Source organism: Gracilinanus agilis, chromosome 1 (assembly GCF_016433145.1).
Source record: "Gracilinanus agilis isolate LMUSP501 chromosome 1, AgileGrace, whole genome shotgun sequence".
Taxonomy (NCBI): domain Eukaryota; kingdom Metazoa; phylum Chordata; class Mammalia; order Didelphimorphia; family Didelphidae; genus Gracilinanus; species Gracilinanus agilis.
Genome location: NC_058130.1, coordinates 749,946,309 through 749,966,224, shown reverse-complemented (window position 1 = coordinate 749,966,224; position 19,916 = coordinate 749,946,309). Strand labels below are relative to the sequence as shown.

The following is a 19,916-nucleotide window of genomic DNA, read 5'->3' as shown; positions in this document are numbered from 1 at the left end:
TTCCTTGCATGTATACATGGACCTAATAGGTGACTTCAGGGGCTCAGAAATAATTTTTAGTATAGTGTAAAGTAGATCATTCCTCATTGTTTCCCATTAAAGTGTTGCTTTCCTGAAGAAATAAGGAAAAAAAATATTTACCAATCTTCATCACTATCATGATAGCTGATATTTATTTAATGCCTTGCAGCTTACAAAGTGCTTTACAGACATAAATTTTTTTGTTTTGTGAGGTAGAGATTATTGACCTTATTTTATAGATAAAATTTCCAGAGGTTCATTAGCTTTCCTGTGGTTACATAGATAATAGATGTCAGAGTAGGAAACTGGCTAAAATCAGCTGAGTTTCAAGGACTTCCATTACTCTTACTACTGTACTGTAGGGCCTCTACATTCCCCAAATTTAAAAGATATTTGCAAAATGAGGAAAATTTGGGACTAAGTAGAAATAAATACATTAGTACACGTTAGTATTGTCTATAGAATTCTAAAGTCACTTTGTTAGTTTGGGAACATAAAATTGTATTAAGTTTGATCATAAAATTAATGTTTCACGTATTTTGAGCAAAAAAACCCCGGGATATATATTTTTTTAACATAAACTTTCAAATTTCTAGGAAAAGTGCTACCAGCTGACCCCTTACTAAAGTGTTACCATTTAAACTAGATGGGAAAGCAGCAGCAGAAGTAGATCCTGTTGGCCAAACAGCTTAAAAATAAGGTGTAGTGTGGTAGTCTTCTTTTGAATTTCCTTCCCTGTTAGATCTTAGAAATCTCTTTTGCATTGTCCTTTTGAAATTTAATCTAATTCTCTGTTGGAGACCCTCAAAAACCAAGCTTCTTCTGCCACCTCACAGCAAGAAAGGCATTTGAATGTAGACAGAATTTTTAAAGCCATTTATCTGATATACTAAGTTTAAATCTGAAATGTCCTTAGAAGAAACAAAATCCTTTTGTATCAGCCTGTTACCTTAATAGATATAACCTTCCATTTCATAATATCAGAGAGAGACTAAGTTTACATGTGTACTCTCCTTTAAACAAATCTGATCTAGGAAATCTGCAATTACAGAGAAGAGAAATTAATGGGGATTGTTTATTTTACAAAATGACATGTGTACCACAGTGCTCACTTATGTATGCTTTGTGTCAATCACATTTGATTGACAAAAATTAAACTTGTTCAAAAATTTGTGTGCATTGTGTTCTTCTAATTTTCTTTCCCCCAAATTATAATTTGCCTTTTATAGGGGAGCTCTTCTCCTGGGGTTTTGCTATCTCTTTTAAACCCCCTTCCCTGAACTGAAGCTGTTCAAACCTAGGGTGATGGGGGAAGGAATTTGGGGAAGAAATAAATCAACCATTTTTCTCTGCTCTCTCTGTGTCTGAGTGGAAAAGTTTAGTTCTGTTGACTAACTTATTATATTTTTGAGGGAAGGAAGGAATTGATCAGTTAGCAAGGCTCAAGTGTTCATTTTTTCTGTCTACTTCCAAAATATTGTCTAAATATTAATGTTAATGTTAATTTATTATTATTTTTATTTTCTCCAGATTACATATCAAAAATTTTTTTTAAAGTTCTTTTCTGACATTTTGCAAACCATGTTCTCTCTTTCTCATCCCTAACCCCTTTTCAAGAAGGCAGGTAACACGATATAGGTTATACATATATATTATCATATAGTACATTTTCCATGTTTGTCTTGTTTTGAAACAAGACACATACTGCTTATATTAGAGAAAAAAGTTTTTAAATAACAAGTTAAACAGAGAGAGACGGAATGTTTACCATCAATAAGTATTTTTTTAAAACAGTAAGCTCATTAATAATTTTTTTTTGGGTATTATTATAAAGAAATCTTTCTGTTCATTCTTTTATTCCTCCTTTCCCTCCCCCTTCTCTGCTGTGAAGTTTTTGAGGCCTCTTTGTGAACTCTCAGGTTGATTTCAGTAATGAAGGAGAGGAAGCAAGGCCGTCCTGTAAAGTAACCAAGCTTGAGTTTCTATAGGCCAGACTGACTAAGGTCCAACTCTTTGTTTTGGACAACCTTCTTCCTGCCCTTTCCCTGCTTCTCCTAGGAGAGGTAATGTGGCATAGTGGGAGAAGCATAGCTTTTTAGGTTCAACTGAGACTTGAGTCTTGGACCTTAAAGCTACTGGCTGAGTAATTGTGGGCCAGTCAGTAAAAGCACTTGGAGCTTTGTTTTCCTCATTGTAAAGGGAAGCTAATACATCTATAGTATAGCTGCCTCACAGGCTTCTGGGAGGATCAAACAAAATCATGCAGGCATACTCTAAATGCCAGGAGTCCTTTTCTTTCTTTTCAGACAGGTGGGCACTATGCACAAGTCTTTCCTCAGCATCTACTTTTCTCTCCCCTGAATGAAGTCGCATTAAGATAAGGCCCTTTAGTACATGGGTGACTTAAATCCTTGAAGGTGTGTAAGATTAAAATTAATATCCAATAACTCCAAGTATTATATTTTATAAGATTTATTAATAATCACTTGAAGTAGAAGAAGTAAAAGGACAAAAGTAAAAGCCTGAGTAAAACCGGCTTTCCCAGAAGTGTTCATGGGAAAAGAAAGAGAGGGGCAGGGTCACACCAAAATATATCCTCCCTACCTAAGGAGGTAGGCAAACATGTAAATAGGATGCTGGGATTTAGAGTCCTGGGGAGCAGATTGTAATTATACAGGTGTCTAAGAAGGACTTTGTCTCAAAGTACAGAGAGCTCTAGCGAGGTCTCTGGTGGCCCTTCCTTTTAGAGTGTTTCTCTCAGTTTTTATTTCATTCTGCCTTTATCAGAACTGAGTACTGATTGCCTAGTTTTATAAAACTCTGAGGCAAAGAATGGATAAGTTATTTGTAGAACAGCAACTCCCTTTTACCCGTTAGTCTATTCTGTTTGTTCTAATCACTAAGCATTTATTATGTGCTAGGCACTGTACTGGGTGTTGAAGATTCAAATACAAACAATGAAACATCCCTACTTGCAAAGAGTTCTATTTTGTAAGAAGTATGATCCATCTGTTTTCATTCCCCACCAAAATAATGACATTTCTTAGAAATGAGAGAATTCAGCAGAAGAGTGACCTGGCCTTAAATCATTCACTTTAGTTAAGGCCCTTGGCTAAGAGTCCTGAGTTCTAACTTCTAGTTCGTTAAGTATACAGATCACTTGTAGTTGGCAGTGTTTTGCTATTTATCAGATTGATGGCATTAACATATCCAGCCCCCCTCAGATATAAAGGGGATCATGATGTTTTTACACTGGGAGCCTCATCTTTATTGTAAATTCTTATATATCACTTTTATTTTCAGCTTAAAGTTGGTAGGTTCCACTTAAGGCTCATTAGTCAGTCCAGTACCAGAAAGCATGTAGAGTTTTAAAGCCTCTTGGCATTTTCTTGTCCAATGCATGCCTCAGGTGTTAGTGACAGTAGGAGGACATGATGAAATCCATCATCACTTCATGAGGGCTCTGAAATAAAATTTCTCAGAGTGGAAAAAGATGTATATTTTTTCTTTTCCTTGAGCAGTGTGCCCAAGTTACCAAAATACATTTTGTTCTGAGGTGTATTGTCTTAAAAGGAAAATAGCTCCATTGAATGTATTTTTATTCCCTGTTTCTGTAGGGCACCCTAATCCAGCATCTCAAGGAACACATTCTTCATGGAGATACAACCAGCAGTGACATCATTATGTACTATACCACGGTAAGTGTTTTGTTTTTTGTTCCAGCTGCTTAGAAAGGATTGTGTGCATTTAAAAAAAACTCTACTCTTTTTTTTTTTCTCTTGCCTTCATCTCTGACTTGGAAAACATCTTTAGTTTAACATGTTTTCTCTTGATTTTTTCTCTCTCTTCCACTACTGTGCACTTTAATAGAGTTCCCAAGGTATTATAAATAAAATTAGATCATTTTGGATCATTGGTCTTCAAGGAGGATTCTTCTCCTGAATCCCTACATATGCTTATTTGTCATTATTGTCAGTGTGGCTTCTCCTACGGTTGACCAAATTCCACCCTGTTCTTGCTGTCCAATGTGACATAAGTATGTACAAACCTATCTCCATGTGATATGGAAATGTGAGAAAGGACTATTTGACTAAAGGCAGCTATGGGAACATATAGTTTGCTATGTGTTATGTCTCTGTTCTGGAAGGATAAGGGCTGATCTGGAGCTCAATTGAGATTTTTAATTCATGGAAATGGACATAGAGAGCAAATGTTTTTCTTTTTTTCACTGAATTCCAGGGGTTAGAACTATCCCTGGCCTGTCCTTGTTGAAGTCTAAAAGGGGTAGTTTAAGAACAAATAAAAGAGAATTCTACTTTATATATAGGGTAGTAATCCCTAACAAGTAATACAAGCTGTGAAAATATGAATAGGTTTAGAAATGTAGAATCCTAACATGTTCTATCACAGTATAAGGCTTTTGAGGGAAAACTGGGTCAGTTTTGAATTCCCAGAGGCTGCCATAGTGCCATGCACATAGGCTCTTAATACCTTATTGAATTGAATTAAAAGGGGCTCTAGAAAGCATTTTGTTCTGTTCCCTTTTTTTTAATAAATGGGAAAACTGAGTCCTAGAGACATGCTTAAAGAAGCTAGTTAGTGGTAAAACCAGGACTAAGACACAAGTGTCTTGACCTTTAGTTCCCTTTCTACTATACTATGTTGCTTCTGGGAGAAAAAAAAGAAAAATTATTGGGTAACAAAAATCCTAATGATTTATGAGAAAGCCCATATGTTTAGGGCATACCTCTTGTCTATCTTGCATTGCTTCTCTGTGGTTTGCTTTGGGGTGAAATTTGAATTGGAGGGGGCAGTTCTCTCCCAGACTAGGATTGGATTATGGGGTAATAGAGAATTAGGAGAGGGGAGGGAATGGCATATGTCCATTTGAATAAAATGAGTTGTTCAAATTTGCTGACCCAGAGACCTATGCCTCTGAGGAAAGCTGCCAGATGCTCCTGGAACTAGGATTATAGTAAGCATTGGGTGCTGTAATTCATTCAAATTTCTTATTTGGTATTCTTTCAGAAGAGTTTTAAGGCCAACCTTGATAAATCAACATTTTATGGACATTAAAAAGCACACATCCCCTAAAGGGAGGAGACAGCTCATATGTCTCATTTGGAGCCTGATGACTTAAAACAATCAGGCCTTCCATCACCTGATAGAAGTGCTGGTAGACCTGGAACATTTGTTCAGATGTTCAATTTAAACTGGGGATATGCTGCCTCTCATGGTTTTGAATAGTTTCATCTTTATGCAGAAAATTTCCATCATAACCTATTTAACAAATTAGATAATGGATTCCAAAGTGCCTTAAACTATAAGGGGCTATCCACTTGGAAGGGATGATGATTGTCTGCAGCATCAGTGTTATCTTTATTAAGTGGTCTCATCTACATGTGCCAGGTACCCACTATAAACAGGCCATTGACACTGCTGCTGCCTCCTCTTCTTCCTCTTCTTGTTCACCATGAACAGAGGAGGAGTGGGCTGTTTAGGAGGCCCAGATACTGCTCTTCTCTTGGTTGTAGTGTTAGCAAGCTAGAGCGAGGGCTTGATTTTTTTTTTTTAAAACAAAATGAGGTTTGCGATCCCAAATTAATACTAATTGAAATGAGAGTTACAAGCTAAACCCACTTTTCTATTACTCTTTCTGTAATACTGAATGGAAATGTTTAAATTGGCCCTTCTTTGGGAAACTGGGTCACTATAGGCTAATGTTGAAGATGGGAGTTAAGAGGCTCTGCAGCTTTTGTCATTTGTGATTTTGTGATCTTTGTTGTGCTTACCCATGTAGTGAATTTTCTAGGCAACCAGTTTAGCTGACATATAGCTTGAATTTCTTCAAACCTTTTCTTTTCCTTTGCCCTTTTGTTTCTGATTACATCAGGGAAAGAGCCTTTAGTAGGCACTGATCTTCCTTGTTAAAATTTCATAATTTTGTCTTTTATTGAGGACTTATAAACTTACAGAGAAAGTACAGTATTTCATTTCCCTATTTGGAGGATTCCTAGAACTTACCCCCTAAATGAGGGGAAGTGGGGGCGTGCAGGTCTCCTTTATTTTCTGCCAAGTGAATTATAGTACTTGGAGTTGGTCCTCTTAATGGTCCTCTCTTATGTATGGAGCATAACCATGTTTGTGGTCTTTTCCCTTCTCAGCCTGGCTTGACTCTTGCCCTTTTGCCTTTGAAAATTCCTTTGAGTTAGACATGGTATTGTTCATATGCCCTCCACATCTTTTCATGCTGTACTGCATGTATAAAATGTCTAATTGTGGGAGGGAATAGGCCTTCTTGACCCATTGGAGTTGGCTGCCATCCAAATGAATAAGATGCTGAGTGAATGGAGAGATTTCTCCTGGTATAAACATTGGTCCTTTGTCTCTTCCAGATTGGCTGGATGATGTGGAATTGGCTGGTATCTGTGCTTGCAACAGGAGCTTCCGTGGTCCTGTATGATGGTTCTCCCTTGGTTCCAACGGCTAATGTGCTCTGGGATTTGGTTGACAGACTAGGGTAGGTAAATAAGATGTTAACCATTTGTTGGTTATTAGTGAAGAATGAGATTTGGGAAGTATTAACAACTGTTCTCAATATGTGCCTTAAGGCAGCTAAATTCAGGGTACAACTGAGAAGGGCATTTGATACAGACTTCTCCTCAGGGCAGCTAGCTGGCACAGTGGATGGAGCACCAGGCCTGGTGTCAGGAGGATCTGGCCTCAAATCTGGCCTCAGACACTTTCTAGCTGTGTGACCCTGGGAAAGTCACTCAATTTACCTAACCCTTACTGCTCTGTTGCCTTTGAATGGATATTATTGATTCTAAGACAGAAGATAAGGGTTTAAAGAAAATACTCTCCTCTTGTCCCTGTACAAAATTAGCATGAATTCTCCTTGGAATATTGTGTGCCGTTCTGGTCCAAGGAAGGACAGCTTAAATGTTCAAGGGAACAGAAGATTACAGGAATAGCAGTATGAGGACAAGTCAAGATGATGAATCAAGTCTTCTTCTAGGAAGATGAAGACTCAGATGGAGGAGTGGGAAGAGTATGACTGACATCTAAGGAGCTTGAAGCATCTGAACAGGAGGAATACAGGGATTACTCATTGAATCCTTTATAGTGATAGATTTCAGGAGATTCTTCTCAGAGCTCAGCAGTAGCAAATTGAGGACAAAAGAGAATTCTTTTTTTATACAGGTGGACAAACTGAGTAAAAGAACCAAGAGAAAGTCTCCAGTAGATGGAGATAATCCTTTGCACAGAATTTAGGGAAGGAAATTGATCAGATTGTAACAGATGAGAAGGTATAGAGGGAACTTGGGAAACCAGTAGAGGGAGGGCCCATGCTGGCAAGATGAAATGTAGGTTTATTGATATCTCAGTTAATGAATAATAGGGTTGTAATGCATTATTATTATTATTATTATTAGAACCCTTACCCTCCATCTTGGAGTCAATACTATGTATTGGTTCCAAAGCCATGAGGGCTAGGGAATGGGGATTAAGTGACTTGCCTAGAGTTGCACAACTAGGAAGTGTCTGAAGTCACATTTGAACCCAAGGTTTTCCATCTCCAGGCCTGGTTCTCTATCCCCTGAGGCACCTAGCTGCTCTGTAATGCAATTTTTTTTGTAATACATTTTTAAAATAGAGAGCAGTTAAGGCTATTTGGTTCAAAGTTGGGAGGCTGATCAATCAGTAGTCATTTATTAAGCTACCTCAACCAGCAAGGCATGATATTTGGTTAGGAAAGAGAGCCCTACTTTCTTATAAATGACCAGTTGTTTCTCATCAGAAGCAGAATTTTAGATTGATTGAATCACTGTGATTCAGTTTGATAGTTCTTAGCTTCTTTTTTTTTTTTTAAACCCTTACCTTCCATCTTGGAATCAATACTGGGTATTGGTTCCAAGTCGGAAAAGTGGTAAGGGCTAGGCAATGGGGTTAAGTGACTTTCCCAGGGTCACACAGCTAGGAAGTGTCTGAGGTCAGATTTGAACCCAGGACCTTCCTGGGTTTCAATCCACTGAGCTACCCAACTGCCCCTTTCTTAGCTTCTGTTGTTAAAGAACCACAGTTCTTTGAGCCAGCCCCCAAAATTGTCATTGTTTTTCTATAGCACTATTGCAAGTATCATATCAAAAGATCTGATATTTCTTCCTAGATCCAGTGGCAAAATGCTAAGATTTTAGGGAATGGCCACAAGCCAGTATAAACTGAGGTATGTATGGGCCATTTCTTTGGTTCATGTAGATTATAGGAAGCAAGGAGAGGACAATGAAATTGTTCCATAATTGACTTCCTGTTCCTTTCCAGAGTGACGTTATTAAGAAAGGTCAAAAGATTATTTTCATGAGAATCTTGTTTGCTAGATAAGTTACTCAATACTCTTGAAGATTTTATTTTGATTAATACATTTGTGCAATGATGCTTCATTTCTCCTTGACCAAGGGTAGTTTTTCAGTTTATATAGAGTCTAGGTACTTTCATGAGACTTGAGAGGAAACCCCAGCCTGAAATGTAACTACTCTTGAATTTGGAACTATTCATGGTAGGAAATAAAAGTGAGAATAAATATTTATTGTCCATTCATCATTTAAATGCAATTTGGCCTGTTTAGTGTGGTATTTAAATCTTGACATTGGCTTATGCTATTAGGACATTTCCTAATGAGGTTGTTTCTAATAAAATTCCTTGGGATTTGACTTGAAGAAAGATCTTCACCCTTTATATATATAGCCTTTGAAATCATTCTGCAGATAGAGATATTATGTTGGTATAGTTAGAGGAAAATGTTTCTTCTGAGTTCATGTTAGTCATAAAGCTTGAGGGCAAGGCCCCATGGGAAGCATTTGGAATATTTAAATGATCATGTTTCTGTGCGGCCACTAATGTCATATTTAAATTTAAAGCATTTCTGCATGGTGAGGGTGAGGCACTGATGGAAAGGAAGCAAAGTGAAATAAGATGACCATTCCCTTAGGAACCAAAGAAGTAAGTGTCTCCAGTTTAGATTTCTTTGCTTCTTTCTAAGAGAAAGGAAGCATTGACAGTGAATTAAATGCAATCTTTAAAATGGTTACTCTTTTCTCCCAAGATTAATGACTGTTCAGAACTTGTGAGGGTTGAAACAGAACCCTTGAAATTCCTGTGATATTTTAACTTATGAAGCCAAATTTAAGTATTAAACATCATTGATTGCTAAAGATTTCATTTATCATACTAACAGAGAGCCAAAGATTTTGAAAGAATTAATAATTTTTTTTTACCCAAAAGATATTGTTATTTTGTCTTCTTTATTGGGGAAATATTTGAGATACCTTTGGATGAATGATTTGTATTAGGAACAAAACTTTGGGAATGTTTTCCCCGGATAGATTTTACTAGTAACTGAGTTGGCCCTGAATTGTTTTAGTTGCTTAATTTTGCTCATCTGTGACTGGGTATTATCATAATGCTGTAGTAAGAAATGGCAAGATCCTGTAGGTTGAATCAGCTATTCTCTTAGTGGAAGTTAATTGTTTTGGGAGTTACTCAGGGATCATTTAGTAAATGATTACTTCAGTAATTGACTAGAGTGTGATTAGTGCATTGAAGCAGTGATTTGCTGAGCACTCCCCTTGTGACCTGAAGAAATTCATATACTTTCCAGAGAGACTAAACCATCTGTCCAAAGCAGGGATTCTGAAGCCATTTTTAGTTGTGACACTGGTTGGGTGGTTAATTTAGTGACATCTTTCCAGTCCATGTTAAAAGTGCTTTGTAGTAGTACACATAATTACCATTCCATTCCATGCCAGTTTTCTCACTTAGCTTCTTCCTAACTTTAGGGAAGGGGAAATAGCCATTCTCTGACTGGTCTCCTGTCTTCTAGGGCAGTGGGGAAGAAACTATACTCTGTCCTGCTCAGGTAGAAGCCATTCCATCAGGTTTTTCTTGCCAGTCAACTGGCCTGGCTGCCTGCAGGGGAGAAAACTCCCTTCACTGGTTTCCCTTCTGGTCATCTTAAAACTCTGAGAAGTCTCTATTCTGAAGCCAAACTCCTAGAAATATCGATAACTGGGGCATTGTGGGACTGAAATGAGATAATAGTTGTAAAGCCTTTTGCAAACTTTAAACTAGCCAATACATGTCCATGTTGTTAACCTTCTGCCATCAGGCCTCACTTCTGATGATGAATTCCTTCCCTGAGACTTATACTGCTTTTGTCCTCAGGCAGTGTATAAAGAGCATTACAGAAGGGAGCTGGTAAATGGTTAGCAGTTAGGCTTTCTGGGGAAAAAAAAAGTATATATTACACACATTTAAGTTTAATCTGCATAATTAACTTAGAGAGATTCCTAAGTCTAGGCAATCAAAAAAACAATAAATTGCCCTTGATTTTAGTGATTTCTGAGGTATAAATGCTTACAATGAAAATTTGATAGTCTCTTAGCCAAGCTAGTTAGAGCTGGTTCCAGCACATCCTAATGATAGCCTACCCAAACTCGTTCTTCATAATTAACAAACTTCTTTCTGGGCACATCCTCCTCATCCAAGTGATTCTGAACTGTTGGCTATCATTTTTCAAACTTCCTCCACTGCCTGCTTTCTTATTTCTTCTGTCCCCTTCAATGTCGACACCCTCCACTATGCTTTCTGAAATGCATGCTCTAACTTTGCTTTCATCTTAAATCTTTTCCTTTCCCACTCCTTCCATCTTCTGGCTCTCACTGAAACCTAGGTCCCTCCTGAGTCTCTCTGGCCTCTCTTTCTATTGATGGTTGTACTTTCACTCATTTCCTACTTCTCACTTCCCTATCTTCCAAGAGTTGTAGTGAGGATGGGAGTTAGGGTATTCTTTGTTGCCATTGCTTTTTCCCAGTTCTCTCTACCATCATCCTCTAGTTATCTCTACTATTTTGAAATTGACTCATTCTATATTTGTCAGAATTCTAGTATATGTTGTCTGCTGATCTCCAATATCCTTGTGGACATTCTTTCCTCAATAAATTCAATGCCTTGCTTGTAGTCTCTCTTGTCCTCTTCAACTCTTGTCCTTATTCTAGGGGACTTTGACATATATATTGATAGCAGCAGCCAGGTGGCATAGTGAGTGGATAGAGTGCCATACCTGTAGTTGGGAGGGCTTGGGTTCAGATCTGACCTCAGACACTTCCTAGCTGTGTGACCTACCTGGGCAAGTCACTTAATTCTGATTGGCTTGCCCTTGCCCTTTTGTTTTAGAATTGTTACTAAGAAAATAAGGGTTAAAAAAAACCCAAACATATATATTGATACTTCCTCAAAAACCTCCATTTCCTCAGCTTACTCATTTCCCATGATCTTGTCTTCCATTTTCAATGACTCAGTCCTCTTCCTCATCTCAGCTGCACCCAGAGAAACGGTTATACTTTTATTTAGTCTTCTCATCACCCACAAATGGTGACGCTTTCATGTCCATGAACTCTGAAATTCACTTATCTGATTACAGTCTATTGTCTTCCTCCATCTCTGACTGTTTTGCAACTCTAAACCCATTCTTTGCCCTCAGCGTGACTTTCAGTCTGTCCCTTTCCCAGGCCATTATCCCTTCTCTGGCTATATTCTCATCCCTTTTCCATTTTGATTCCTTGGTGGACCAGTTCAACTCCTACACTGACCTTTTCTCTTGAATCCTTTGTTCCCTTATTCAGACAAAGAGCTTTCCTTGCCAAACTTCAACTTTGAATCACTCTTACCATTTGCTGCCTTTGTACAAGCTTCAACTTTGAATCACTCTTGCCATTTGCTGCCTTTGTTCCTGCTCTGCTTCTGCATCTCAGTCCTTTTCAATTAAGTTGAGTCTGTGGAAAACATTGGAAGTTAGTAGACATGAAGTATTCCAAAATGTCTGCTTTCCACAGGTAGCACCTAGAAGTCTCCTGTGACTTGGCTATAATTCTAAGGGCAATTTCAAAATGATACTGAGCTTTGCAGTAACTAAAGGCTAAAAAATTCCTGCCCTCAATTTCTGTGGACTGATTTCTGTTACTTGCTCTGTGGAGAGTGCCAGGGGAAAGAGTAATAGTCATAATTGAAAAGAAGTATGGACTTAGGAGTCCTGAGGACAGTGAGATAAAAGGCTGATACTCAGTTTAGAACCAAGGCTGGGTTAGGGACTGGCAGAGCTATTCTTGCCTGTAGCATTTGTTCCTGGTTGGTGGATTAGGAAAGGATATCTGCATGTATGCTTTCATTTGTTCCACTACTTCCCAACATTGGTGTGGAGAATGAAGAATGGATTATATGAGTCCTTTTACCAGAGCTATTGTTTATGTGACAAGAAAAAAAAAGTGCTCCTTATGCCCATATTTCTATTGATATTCCTTTGATATGGGTAAGGTATTGGAAATACTTCTCTTCTTTGTTAATATAATTTAGAAATACTTCCAGCATAATATATATTTGTCAGTAGCATGAGGTATTAATTGTTGAGTGTGAATATTTTTAAAAGGTTGGAAGCTCCAGTGATTTAGAGAAAAAAAGTAAAAATGACCAAGTGATTTGATCCATATCAAAAGCAAGAGTTTACATATTATATTTTTTGGGAAATTGCTGCATTTTGTGCATTTTAATTAATAACAATAGTTACCTAATTACAGAAAATAGACTTTCTTCCTTTCCCGTCCTGCTATAGGTGCTTAAGGACTCTGGAATTGTAGGGAGGTAGACCTCACCATTTCACCAAGTTATGTGTACTTAAAAGCTAATTAACTGAAGATGATGGATTTGGATAAAGCTAATTGCTATAGACTTGAGAATAGCAGAGATACTTAATGTCAAGATGTGGCAACATGTTTCCTAGGATGAGGAAAGGTTTTAGGAAAGACTTTTACAATGTTAATCATTAATACAACCCAGGAAAGTGATTATTTTGGAAAGTACAGTTGAAAGTAAATTACCAAGGAACATCTAGGGCTCAGTGGATAGAGAGCCAGGCCTGGAAATGAGAGATCCTGGGTTCAAATGTGACCTCAGATACTTGCTGGCTTTGTGACCCTGGACAAATGACTTGCTCCCCCCACCCCCTCCACCTCCCCAAATTGCCTTACCCCTTACTGCTTTTCTTCTTTGGAACTAATATTTAGTACTGATTTTAAGTTGGTAGGTAAAGGTGTTTTGTTTTTTTTTAAAGGAAGAATGTAAACTACCAACTTTAGAAAGTTTTAAAATTTGAAATGTGTAAACTTTGTGCAAACTTTTTTGTTTTCTTTGTTTTCTTTCTGTTTCCATGCCTTTCCTTGCTCCTAGGATCACAATACTTGGAACTGGGGCCAAGTGGCTGTCAGTACTTGAAGAGAGAAACTTGAAACCAGGTACATAGACTTTCTAAAGCTTTTGTTATACATGTTTCTTCCAAGAAAATGGACTACATTTGATTTTGTATTTCCTTCATTTTAATGATATTTTTAAAAAACTGATTTTAACTGTAACTTTTTAATTGTTCTTTATTTTAGTGGAAACCCACAATCTTCAGACTCTTCACACTATCCTGTCCACAGGGTCCCCATTAAAAGCCCAAAGCTATGAGTATGTTTACAAATATATAAAGAAAAGTGTCCTCCTTGGATCTATCTCAGGTAATGTTCAAGGTATTGGAGGAGGAGTGGAAAGAGCAGAAGTGGGAGGTTATGATGGACCCAGGGAATATTTCATTTCCAGGTTGACTTAGTCTTTGTGTATCTCTCAGATACTCTTAAAATCAACCCAAAAGTCATTTCCTATTGACTTTTGTCCTATTCCTATTGTTAACCCAAGACTATTTCTCCCAGTCATCTATATGTCCTTGGTTGACCACCATTTCCACATTTGTAATGCTTTTTATTTTTTAAAAATTTATTGGTAATAGCATATCAGTATATTATGACAGTAATTACTTTCCAACAAATATCCAAACAAACCCCTTTACAAAGTACATTTGTGGAGAAAAGAGTTAATAACAGAGGTGAATTGTTTCTAGGAGCTTTGGAAATATGGAACCAATAGTGAATGTTTTATTTGACCAGAATATTCTTTTCTTTTTAATTTTCTTTTTATTATTATGCAAAACATACTTCCATTTGGGCATTGTTGTAAGAGCACACTTATATAAAACCCAAACCCCAAAATAAAACCATAAATACACTGATGTGAAAGATTGTATGGTTTGATCTGCATCCATCTGACTCCAACAATTCTTTCTCTGAAGGTGGATAGCACAAAGTGTTATTTTCTTTCCATGTTTACTTTTTAAAATATCATTATAGTCACAATATATATTCTTTTGACTTTTCTTCATTCTGCATCAATTCCTATGTTTCTCTGAATTCTTCATATCTATCTTTCTTTTATGGCACAGTAAAGACCTAAGGAATCTCAGTTTTTATGATGCTAATAAACTTTCATTTGGCTATTGGCACTCTAAATGTGAGCTCCTTATCCATTGACCATTGAGTGGACATATTGACAAGGAGCTGAATGGAAGAATGACTGATAGCTATTCTTTGGACAAAGAAAGGAGGCAATGGGAGGACATTTTATTATACGCCCAGAGACAACAGTAAATATTATTTCAGGAGATATCTGGTCATCACATATTGCAGAGATAATGATAAATATTTACAAACATCTATGACAATAATTGCAGCTTGTTGACCAATGTCTGTTACTGAAGATGAAATAATGGAAAAATTCTATAAAGAACTTGATTAAGACCCTTCAAATCAAATTAGTGTATGCTCTGATACTTGGTGATTTTAGTACAAAGGTGGAAGAAAGTGAATTTGGGGAAGATAATATAAGGATAAGCCTTTGTCAACATGAAGGAATGAATCAATGAAGCTGAAGGGAAGTGTCAGGTCAGATTTGAACCCAGGACCTCTGGCTCTCAGTCCACTGAGCCACCCAGCTACCCCCCATCATAAACATTCTTAAAAGAAAAGAATTTGTAGATGTTGACTATGGTGAGCACTAAAATAAAAGTTGACATATATATTATTTTAACAGAAGGCTTCTTATTGATGGGAGAGTTATCCCTGAATCATCTGTCTCTTGTCTAATAGGTCAGAATTAGTTTAAATTTTAAAAAAAAGAAGAAAGAATATTAATGAGAAGATGATATACAGTTGAAAGGACTTAACCCAGAAGTATTTAAACAATAATTGAAAAAAAAATTGAAAAAAAAACCAAAAATTGAAAATTTACAAAATGAAAAATGGATTACATAAATGATATTAACATTGACTATAATGTTTAGAAGTTTAACCAATGTAAATTAATTACCACAACAAGGAGACCAAAAAAAAATCCAGAAAGTGCCTTAGTCAGCAAACATTTGACATATTTGCCAAATGTAGAGAGATGGCTGCCAGAGCATTCAGTCAGTAAACATTTTATTAATAAGCACTTCCTAAGTTCTAGGTACTGTGCCTAACAATCATTGGGAATGCAGAGAAAGGCAAAAGTGGGCCTTGCACTCAGGGAGCTTATATCATAATGGGAGTAACAACATGTAATTACATTGGGACATAAAAGGTTAAGTGATTGGAAGATAAACTAAGAGGGAAAGGCTGTAGCAGCAGAGGGGCCAGGAAAGATCCGTATGCCAGTGTAGACTATAAACTTGTTTGTAAAATTTTAAGAAGGATGATGAGCAATTATGGGTTAGTGGCCTTTCATGAAGCAAGCAGAAGCATAGAGGATAAAGCTAATTGAAAGAAAACTTGGCAACACACCCAACTAGAAAAAGTTATCCTGAGGGCATTGAAGGGTGATAGTGGTAGCAGAGCTATAGACAGAAGAGAACTGCAGGGGATATATGACATCCATTTGAAAATAACAAACTCAAAGATGGGAAGAAGCACTAAACTGGACTGAGTATATGTAGAGGAGAAGTGAGATTATAAATATGGTAAGGGTATTTAAAGGAGAGGAATGACTTGATTAATAGAGAAAAAATTACAATAACTATACAGATAGCACCTGTTTTCTCCCATTGGTTCAAAATTTTTATGCGAATCCTCTGTGCACGATTTAAGGGCCTTCTTAATGAAGGTATTAGTAGAGGACAGGCAGATTTCCAGAAATGATATTTAACAACTTTCAGCATTTCACAATTAACCAAAAGTTTTCTATAGCTTAAGGTTTCATGGTTTATTGATTATAAAAGTATTTAATTCAGTAGGACATCTTGTACAAAAGTCTTTTATAGCTCAATGTCTCTTATCCTTGTATAAAGAACATTCAAGATTCCTTGGAAGATATAACAGAAATGACTTTGTTCAGTAATCTTCTGATTGTAACTGTCAGGTTAGACATTCAAAAAGGAAGATACGTGCTCACTAAAGGTATTTGCCACATTGTGATTGAGGAGAGCCAGAGCAGAGTCTAGGTGGAAGAGGGATTCCCTATGTATGGTGAGGTGTTACAGTTTTCAGTTGACATTGTGTTGATTGCATCAAGCTCCAAGACATCATAGAACCTCCTGAAACAGATCTGGGATTACTCAAAGGATTTTAACTTGTCTGTACACACAGGAAAGAAGTAATGGAAGAAGATCTATTGCCCAAGTTTCAATATTCTTTTGAATGGTCACCTTGTGGAACTTGTCTAGCAGTATGAATATCTTGGACAGAATAGATGGACAACATTTAGCAGGAGGAGAGTAGGTTAACTGGTTATAATGAAGCTTCTTGAGAATAGGGATAATTTCATTCTTTTCATTTGTATCCACACAGTTGGCACACAATAAGCATTTGTAGATTTATTTAGTTTCAGGAAGTTACAAGACTCCTTTACAAAGGCCCGTCTTTTTCATACTAACATTTTATTGATATTACTATATGGCAGTGAGATATGGACTATCATTGTTTTCAAGGAACTAAAAATGAGTACTATGCTGAGGGGAGTGGAGGAAGTGCAAGGTAAGTGGGAGCAGGTGGCAATAGATAACCACAAAAGAGCTCCAGAGACCAGGAGAAAAGGAAATTACCAAGAATAGAGGATAGGAAGAGAAAGTAGACCAAGCAGTCGTATGATAGGAAGAAAAATGGCAAAAGTGAGGGATTACAGTTGATTAAGAAGGGAAGGCTTATGCATATTGGGTGGATGCCCCCTGACAAACTTGTGGGAGGTTACTGACGAGAATGGCACCAAGTAGGTAAATGTAGATAGGTATAGTCCACATTGTTGGAAGGAACAACCAAATCCTTAAGGTCATGGATTCCTTGGAGCACTGAGTATGATGCAGTAATATTCCTGACATTTATATGCTATATTTTGTACAGATATTTTCTAATTGTTAATCATATTCTTTGTCTCTAGATTTTTGTTATCAGAGATAATATTGATTGCCATGAATATTTTATTCTTTTTTTCTTGATTTCAGTAACTTCCTTGGGATATATTCTCAGAAGTGGGATCTTTGGATCAAATAGTATTAAAAAGTTAGTAATGTCTTTTATGTAATTATTTTCCAGAGCAATTACTCAAATTCATGGCTCCATCAGTAATAAATTAGCCTGCCTCTCTTCTTACCATATACCTAAAAAGGAGTTTTCTTATCAGTCTTAGGATACAGAGTCAAAAATAGCACCTGCTTTCAGGGATTTGACTTAGGGAAGACAATGTTTACTTGTGAAGAGTGTCCCAAAAGTCTTTGTGCACTGTTAAGCTTTAACACCTTAAAACTACATGAAGACTTTTAGGACACCCCATCAGGTACATTCAGAATCTGTACAAGGTAATTTGGGAGAGAAGGTACTAGCAATTGGGAATAACAAGAAAGGCCTTATGTAGGAGTTTGCATTTAGACTGAGCTTTGAAACTAGAGATTTTGAGAGTCAGATGTGAGGAAGGGAGTATTCCTGGCTTGAGGGACAGTGAGGACAAAAGCAAGGAGGTAGTAGATAAAATGTGATATATGAAGAACAGCAAGAAGCTCCATTTATCTGGAATCGTAACATGGGTAAAGGGATGTGCTATGTAATTAGCAGAGATAGGTAGATGGTAAAGGGATTTAAAGGCTAATAAACACAAGCTCATTTTTGATTCTGTGAGTAATGTGGAGCCATTGGAGTTTCTTGACTAGGGGAGTGATCCAGTGACAGCTGTGTTTGAGGAAAATGATTTTGGTAGTTGTGTGGAAGATGGATTGGAGAAGCCAGATTGGAGTCTATCAGATAAGATATCAGATAAGCTGTTGCAGGAGTCTAGGTGAAGGGTAGTAGGTCTCACTTAACTAAGGTGGTGGCCTTTAGTTTGCTAGTTGATGACTGTGAAGGAGGTATTTCACATGAGTATTGGTTGATCCAGCCCATGACCAAGACAATGGCATCCTGAGCACCAGACTGAGAATAAGATACTGTAGCTTTGTATTCTAGCCTTAGCTATGAGACTTCTGGGGAAAAGTCTCTTGACCAAATTCTCTGGAGCTCTGTTTCCTCTCTCAGTGGATGGAGAGTTGATCTCTAAAGTCCCTTTCAGCTATAGCATTCTGATCTGTGCTTTTTATCTGTATAGTACAGCTTTCATTGTTATTATGGCTTTTTACTTTGCAACAAAAATATCTTATGCACTTTAGCCTCAGGATAGACTGACATTTAAAAAACTCACCAATAAAAGATATTTTAATGAAATTAGTGTGTCTGTTAGTAGCTGGGGGAAAAATGGAATGATTCTCACCTAGTATAATGTCAGGGCAAGGTAATTTCTTATAGATGTGCTTTGGAAATGGAATTTAAAGGAAATGGAATTTTCACAGACTTATTTAAATGGGAGTTTTCGGCCTTCAAAAGAGGAATTGTTAAAAAGGTTTCGAGGAAAAAACCTCAAAGAAAGCCTGATTTTTCTGTAGCCCCTTCTCCTCACAGCTCTGTAGCAGTGAACTGTTTTTTGAATTTCACCCCAGTCCAAAGTGCAACATATTGAGCCACCTTTAGTGCCTTGGTTAGCCAAGTCATCCTAAAATCCACACATAATTTACTTACCCAGTGACGACTTCTTTGAGATTCCACTTTTCCCTGAATCTCGTGCCTGACTCTTGGTTCCAGCAAACTCAGTTATTGAGATACTACTGTTCCTTGTTACCTGTCACTCATGTTTTCTAGAGCAGGAGAAGGGGATATTTCACATTAGACATTCCTTAAGGGGAATTCCTTCAAGGCAGGGATCACTTCTTTCATTTCTTTCAGAGAGCTGATGGAGGGGATTCCTCAGAAATTCAGGCCATCATACATTCTGAGTGTGCGCACACACATGTGCACACATCCTGCAGCCCAGTTCTTTGGTTTTAGATAGGGGGCTTGGATGGTTGTTCCCTTGGAAGCCCCAGTGGGTTGGAATCCACACACCAGGCCAGAGTAAAGAAGTGGCCTTTATCTCGTATCCTCTGGCTCCAGTGAGGGCAATGTAGAGTAGTAGATAAGGAGGGGGCTTTAGAGATAGGAAGACCTAGGAACAAATCTTGGCTCTCCACCTCTTGCCAATCTGATCTTTTGACTAAACTTCTCCAGATGATAATTTCTTCGCTTTCAAGTACCCCTAGCACTTCTAAAAAAGGAAATAGATGGCCACAGTGATTCCCACCTTCTAGGCCAATATTGGGAGAAAGAATATTCAGTAATTGTTTTATCCTTTGGGTCCTCGACCTCTGTGTGACAGTTAAAACAAAATCAACAGCTTTCTTCAGTTTCTTGAATTATGAATATTCCTTCTGCTTTTCATTGCAGGTGGCACTGACATAATTTCCTGTTTTATGGGTCAAAATGTTTCAATTCCTGTTTATAAAGGAGAAATTCAGGCCAGGAATCTGGGCATGGCAGTGGAAGCATGGAATGAGGAAGGTAACATATTTGCTATGTGTCTTTCTTAAAACAGATCCCATCATTTTA

At 37.4% G+C, this 19,916-nt stretch overlaps 1 protein-coding gene across 2 annotated transcripts in view; it reads left to right on the top strand.

The window, feature by feature from the left end:
* AACS (acetoacetyl-CoA synthetase) overlaps nt 1-19,916 on the top strand; it is an 86,987-nt gene that overhangs the window by 43,710 nt on the left and 23,361 nt on the right. Inside the window, exons 9-13 of one of the 2 annotated variants that reach the window (XM_044658733.1) lie at nt 3,639-3,719; nt 6,417-6,541; nt 13,300-13,364; nt 13,506-13,628; nt 19,755-19,868. In XM_044658733.1, coding sequence (XP_044514668.1) covers nt 3,639-3,719; nt 6,417-6,541; nt 13,300-13,364; nt 13,506-13,628; nt 19,755-19,868 — 508 coding nt within the window. The remainder of the gene's footprint in view (nt 1-3,638; nt 3,720-6,416; nt 6,542-13,299; nt 13,365-13,505; nt 13,629-19,754; nt 19,869-19,916) is intronic. The other variant, XM_044658734.1, reaches the window with a different exon arrangement.